Source organism: Sorex fumeus, unplaced genomic scaffold (genome assembly GCF_029834395.1).
Source record: "Sorex fumeus unplaced genomic scaffold, SorFum_2.1 ptg000086l, whole genome shotgun sequence".
In the NCBI taxonomy this organism is placed as follows: Eukaryota; Metazoa; Chordata; class Mammalia; order Eulipotyphla; family Soricidae; genus Sorex; species Sorex fumeus.
The window spans coordinates 30,169,175-30,176,153 of record NW_026606143.1 but is presented as its reverse complement, the minus strand read 5'-3'; the positions used below and the strand labels follow the sequence as shown (position 1 = coordinate 30,176,153).

Sequence of the window (6,979 nt, the reverse complement as noted above, 5' to 3'; positions counted from 1 at the left end):
CCTCAAGAGTGATCTCTGAGCCTAGAGCCAGGAATAAGCCCAGAGTACATCTGGGTGTGGATCCCCAAAACAAAACTTTTCAAGGGAAGGAGTGGCCCAAATTTTAAAAAAAAAAACCACTTCAGTTACAGGGCTGGAGTGATAGCACAGCCAGTGGGGTGTTTGCCTTGCACGTGGCCCACCCAGGTCGATTCCTAGCACCCCATACAATCACCCCAAGCACTGCCAGGAGTAGTTCCTGAGTGCAGAGCCAGGAATAACCTCTGTGCATCGCTGGGTGTGACCCCCCCCCAAAAAAAACACTTCAGTTATATTAAAGATAAACTCATGCAGCGATCTCAGTTTTGGCAGCACCGTGGAAACACCAAAGGAGCTTTAAAAATACTAACTCTTGAGTCCTGCTCTTTAAAATCTAATTTAATGTGTACAGGCTTTGGAATAATCATAAGTAATTTTCATTTGTTTGTGGGAGAGGCCACACCTGGAGATGTTCCAGGGTTCCTCCTGGCTCTGCACTCAGGAGTCATTCCCGACAGTTCTTAGGAGACAATATGGGACCCCAGGGATCAAACCCTGGTGGGCCAGATGCAAAGCAAGCGCCCTAGCCGCTGTACTATCACTCCTGCCCCAGCATTAGGAATTTTTAAGCTTTCTGGCAACCCGATTAAACAGCCAAGAGTGAGAACCAAGCAAAGCAAGCGCCCTAGCCGCTGTACTATCACTCCTGCCCCAGCATTAGGAATTTTTAAGCTTTCTGGCAACCCGATTAAACAGCCAAGAGTGAGAACCACTATTCTGAGTAAATATAGAGTAAAGTGCACGTCAAAAATATAGAATAACGTTGGTGCCGGAGAGACAGCACAGTGAAGAGGGCGTTTGCCTTGCACACGGCCAAACTGGATTCGATTCCCGGCATCCCATATGGTCCACTGAGAACCACCAGAAGTAATTCCCGAGTGCATGAGCCAAGAGTAATCCCTGAACATTGCCAGGTGTGACGCAAAAAGCCAAGAAAAAATTATATATATATATATATATATACACATATCACTGTAGCACTGCCCTCCCGTTGTTCATCATTTGCTCCAGTGGACGGACTCAGTAACGGCTCCATTGTGAGACTTGTCCTTACTGTGTTTGGCTATCGAATACATCACGGGTAGCTTGCCAGGCTTTGCCATGCTGGCGAGATACTCTCGGTAGTTTGTGGGGCTCTCCAAGAGGGGCGAGGAATCGAACCCGGCTCGGCCAGGCCGGCTGCGGGCAAGGCAAACGCCCTACCGCTGTGCTATCACTCCATCCCATATATATCTATAATGTATATTATATCTATAATAACGTGCGCATCAAACAAAATCATGGGCAGAGCTCCCTTTTGGTTGTTGATCGCCAATGTAGTCCCTTTCTTCTTTTCTATTTTTGTTTGTTGCTTTTTGGGTCACGCCCAGCCATGCTCAGGGGGTTCCTCCTAGCTCTGCACTCAGGAACTACTCCTGGCGGTGCTCGGGGGACCATATGGGATGCCGGGGATCGAACCCAGGGCGGCCACGTGCAAGGCAAACGCCCTCCCCATTGTACTATGGCTCCGGCCCCTTTGTCATATTTTGTAACAAAGGTTTATGCAGAGAACTTCATCTCAGAAGCGCAGAGGTTAACTCGAACCTGGCTCCTTCGATGGGGCCCGAGAGGCGGCGACGCAGAGCGCGGACACGCCCAGAACTCCTCCCGGGCCGCCGGAGAGCCTGGGCTGCCGCTAGGGGGCCGGCGGCGCGCCCGGCGCGTCCGTCCACCGAAGCGTCCGGCCCACTTCCGGTGTGCGCCGGCCCTCCGCGTGTCTCCGCCGGAAGCGGCCGAGGGGGAAACGGCGCGCGCGGGAGAAAGGCCCCGCGCGCTCATTGGTTCCGGCGCGGCGCGGAGGTCGGGGCCGTAGGCGCCGCGCGGCCGGCTGATCGCGGCACGCGGGGGAGGAGCACCGCCCGGGCTCGCCTGCCCGCCGCCGCCGCCGCCGCCGCCGCGATGATTCCGGTGTCGCTGCTGGTCGTGGTGGTGGGCGGCTGGACTGTCGTCTACCTGGCCGACTTGGTTCTGAAGGTGAGGGCGTCGGGCCTGCGTCCCAAACCCGTGGCGCCGGGTTGTGGGTGGTGGTGGTGGGGGGGAGGGTCCGGAGCGCGAGGCCTAACGCCTTTCCCCTCCGCCGGGCGACGCCGGCGGCTCGGGGTGCCCACGTGGGTCGCTCGGCGAGGTTAGGCGGCCCCGGGAGGGGTGTGTCGGGCGGTGCAGCTGCCGAGATGTGGGGTGCTGCCGCCCCCCTCCCCCACCCCTCCTCCACGGCCTCCAGGATGCGCCCGCGGTGGACTCGGGAAGGCCGGGGCAAATGCTCCAGGGAGGAGAGGGTCAGGGCCGTTTGGGAAGGGCACGGTCGGCCGTTCGGGGCTCGACGGCCGCCGTCCAGGGGCAGCAGGTGAATGGGAATGGGGCGGTGCGGGAAGGCACTGGACACATTGTGATACAGCGTGTCCGGGGCGAAGCCGCAGCCGACAGTTTCCTAACGGCTTCCAGATGCCGCCAATGTTGCAAATCTCCGAGTGGCGTTGGGGGGGGGGGGGCGAGAGGCCCGAGGCGGTTTCCGACTTGCCCTTCTCGGTCGTTTCCGCACACCCACACTCGGGGGGTGCTTCGGTTATTCGGGTGAGTAGCCCCGAGGCGGGAACACGTGACCACGTGTTTCTAGAAGCGGCCTTTTATTTTTTCCCCCTTTTCCCTCCGGGCCACCGCCAGCCCCCGCACCCCGGCTTCGGGCTTCCTTCTGCCCCCAGGGAGCCCGGTAGAGGAGAGGCTGAGGCTCGAACCCGCGGCAGCCGCGTGCGAGGCGAACAAGTGGCTTACCAGCTGGAGTGTCTCTCTGACCCCCAAGAAATGGCCGTTTTGGAAAGTCGCCGTTAGGCAGGGGTAGGGGAACGTCTACATGTAATGTAAAATCATATAGAGTCTCAAACAGTCAAAATTCCGGGAACGAATAGCAAAAGCTTCATGTTCTGGAGATCATTTTACTTGAAACAAAAAATATTTTTTTATGTAGGAGTACTGCTATTTATTCAAAAAATAATATTTGAACTGGAGCAGTAGTTAAAGTGCTCGCCTTGCTCTCTGCCGGCTCATTCTCCCCCCACTCCCCCCGGAAGAGTGTGGCCAAAAGTAGCAACAAAAGTACTTGGTTTTAGGTTCACAGAACAGTTTAACTGCAACTGGCTTTTTTTTTTCTTTTTAACTGCAACTTGCTTTTTTTTTTTTTCTTTTTGGGTCACACCCAGCTATGCACAGGGTTTACTCCCAGTTTATACACTCAGGGATCACTCCTGCCGGGGCTCAGGGGAAACATATGGGATATGGGAATCAAACCGGGTCGGCTGCATGCAAGGCAAACGCCCTATCCGCTGTGCTATCACTCTAGCCCAGAAACTTGCATTTAAACTTTAAAAATGAAGAGCTTATGTCGTGAAGTCTTAGAAGCCCGGTCTGAGCCCTGCCACTCACCATGATTGATTACTATTTATCCACATAAAACCTTACTACTCAGGGCTGCAGTGATAGCACAGCGGGTAGGGCATTTGCCTTGCACGTGTCCGACCCAGGTTCGATTCCCAGCATCCCATATGGTTCCCTGAGCACCGCCAGGACTAATTCCTGACTGCAAAGCTAGGAGTAACCCCCGAGCATTGCCGGGTGTGACCCAAAAAGAAAAAAAAACAACCTTACTACTCAACCTGAAGTTCTGTCTGGGAGCTTCTCAGAAATGCAGACTTAACACTACCCTACAGAATGAGAATTTGCATCTTTAAATCTCCAACTTTTTCCTCTGCATGTTTGTATTTGAGATGCTGCATTGTGAGGTACTTAGCATAGTGGTTAGCATGTCGTAAAGCAATATAGACCCTGGTTTGGTTTGGTTTGGTTTGGGGCGCAGGCACACCCATCTGTGCTCAGAGGTCACTCATGGTGGTGCTCAGGGGACTATATGTGGTGCTGGTGATCAAACCCTAGTTAGCAACATGCCAAGCAAGGGCCTTACGCTCTTTACTAACTCTCTGGCCCAGGCCTTTGTTTCTTTAAAAGTGGATGAGAAGGACAGAGAAGGAAAGAAGTCAAGGGTGGGGGTAGGGAAGAAGAGAAAGGGAAATAATGGGGCAATGGGTCACGAGTCTTGGGTGTACTGGGGATGTGGGAGAGTGGTATAGCTCTATATCCAAAGCGTGGACTCAACAGCATTGAAAATTTGGCATCTAAACTACTCAACTTTGAAATGCGTCTGTCAGGGCTGGAGCAATAGTACAGCGGGTAGGGCGTTTGCCTTGCATGCAACTGACCCAGGTTCAATTCCCAGCATCCCAGATGATCCCCCAAGCACTGCCAGGAGTAACCCCTGTGCATCACCGGGTGTGACCCAAAAAGTTAAAAAAAAAAAAGTGCCTGTCAAGGTGGCAGGCTGGGGTGTGGGAGGGCGCCTGGGAACCCTGGTGGAGGAAAGTTGACACTGGTAGTGGGCTTAGTGTTGGAATATTGTATGCCTAAGACTCATCTATTAGTAACTTTGTAAATCACGGCTCTTTAATTAAAATGTAAAAAAGAAAAAGAAAAACCATATAATTTCTTCATGTTGCAAAGTTGACTAAATTCCAAAATAAAAAATTTCTTCCTGGGGCTTGAGAGATAGCACAGCGGGTAGGGTGCTTGCTTTGTACTTTGTACACGGGTTCCATCCTCTGGCCGCCACCAGGAGTGATTCTTTTTTTTATGTTCTTTATCTTTATTTTTTAAAAATTTTTATTAGTGAGACACCATAAGGTACAGTTGTAGACTTATAATTTTTTTGTGCTTGGGTTTCAATTATACAATGATCAAATACCCATCCCTCCACCAGTGCCCATTTCCCACCACCACAGATCCCAGTATCCCTCCCACCCCCCATCCCACCCTGCCTCTGTGACAGGGCATTCCCTTTTGTTCTCTCTCTCCTATTGGGTGTTGTGGTTTGCAAAAGAGGCAATAAGTGGCGATCATGTTTAGTCTATAGTCTACTTTCAGCATGCTTCTCCCATCCTGGGAAGATCCTCCCAACACCCTTTATTTGGTGCTCTCTTCTCAGGAGTGATTCTTGAGTGCAGAGCCAGGAGTAACCCGAGCATTGCCGGGTGTAGCTCAAAAACAAAATTTTAAAAAATTCTTCCAATATCTGGACTAGTGTGTGAGGTGATCAGGATTTCACCTAGTTTTAGTAGGATCCGCTTCATTGAGTAAAAGCCTATTTCTCATTCTGACTATCCAGAAAATAGAAGAATCTTAAGTTTTAGGAGCCAGCACCTTCAGTTTTTCTGCTGCCAACTTGGTCTTGCACCTTTAGTTCTTGGATCTCCCCAGTGGACATTTGAAGAGGAGTGTCACTATCCATTTCCAGTCCACAACCTTCGCACAGAAAATGTAATTGGCCAAGTCTAGAAAGCGCTTGGAAAGTCTCGTCAGAAAGCACTGATTCAGACTGTCACTCCTGTGGGATTGGTTGGGAGTCTAAAACCAAGCTCTCATTAACGTCACTAATTGCATATTGTCAGTGAGCACTTGAAAAGTGGCTCATCCAAATTGAGATGTGCTATATGATGGAGTTGAAATCAGATTTCAGAGAGTTAGGACAAAAAGACAGAAAAGAAATAGCATGTTAAGTAGTTCACGGTCACAGTCCTCCCGTTGTTCGTCGATTTGTTTGAGCGGGCCCAGTAACATTGTGAGACATGTTACTGTGTTTGGCATATCGAATATGTCACGGGCAGCTTGCCAGTCTTTGCTGTGTGGGCGAGATACTCTCGGTAGCATGCCGGGCTCTCCAAGAGAGGCGGAGGAATCGAACTCGGGTCAGCCATGTTCGCTGCATGCAAGGCTGACACCCTACCCGCTGTGCTATCGCTCCAGCCCAAAGTAGTTCAGTAAATGTTTATTAATTACATGTTAAAATTAGGTGTTTTGAGTTTTATTATATATTGCTTTGGGGGCCACATCTGGCTGTGCTCAGGGCTTACTCTTGGCTCTGCATTCAGGAATCACTCCTGGCGGGGCTTGGGAGACAAATGGGATGTCAAACCCAAGTCAGCTGTGTGCAAGACAAGTGTCTTAGCCACTCTACTCTCACTCCAGCCCCTAAAATTTGAGTTGAATGTATTTAAATTAAAGTTGCAGAACTAGTGCCAGTTGTCACCTCTAAGCACAGATCTGGTGTGTTCCACCCCTACTTCCAAATGTATATGTGTGCATATATATGTATATATGTGTATATATGTATATATGAACCAGGGGTGTGATTTGGGGGGGCACGCTTTGCATTTATGAGGTCTTAGGTTTAGTCCTAGCATTAGGAAATGTGTATATATATATTTTTTAAAAACTAAATTTAACTACAGAAAATTTTAAATAGCATATTAAAAAACAAACACACTGTCCTCCCGTTGTTCATCGATTTGCTCCAGCGGGCCCAGTAACGTCTCCATTTTGAGACTTGTTGTTACTGTGTTTGGCATATTGAATATGTCACGGGTAGCTTGCCAGGCTTTGCCGTGCAGGCGAGATATTCTCGGTAGCTTGCCGGGGTCTCCGAGAGGGGCGGAGGAATCGAACCCGGCTCAGCCGGCCAGCTGCGTGCAAGGCAAGCGCCCTACCGCTGTGCTATCGCTCCAGCCCATAACATATTATGTCTTGTATTTATATTGCGATTGAATGATGCCATTCTCGGTAGAAGGTCACAAAGTTTTTCTGTAAAGGGTCAGATAGATAGCAAGTATTTTAGGCTTTGTGGGCCATGTAAAGTCTGTCAAATACTGTTTTTGTTTTGCATCAGTTTATTAAAAACATTGGGGCCACGGAGCGATAATACCACGGTAGGGCACTTGCCTTGCACATAGCCGAACTCGGCATCCCATATGGTCCCCTAGCACTC

General features: G+C 50.4%; 1 protein-coding gene across 1 annotated transcript in view; it reads left to right on the top strand.

The window, feature by feature from the left end:
• Positions 1-1,972: 1,972 nt before the first annotated feature.
• Positions 1,973-6,979, top strand: part of MBTPS2 (membrane bound transcription factor peptidase, site 2) — a 67,129-nt gene continuing 62,122 nt past the window's right edge. The window contains exon 1 of the mRNA XM_056131218.1: positions 1,973-2,091. Coding sequence (XP_055987193.1) covers positions 2,017-2,091 — 75 coding nt within the window. The 5' untranslated portion in view covers positions 1,973-2,016. The remainder of the gene's footprint in view (positions 2,092-6,979) is intronic.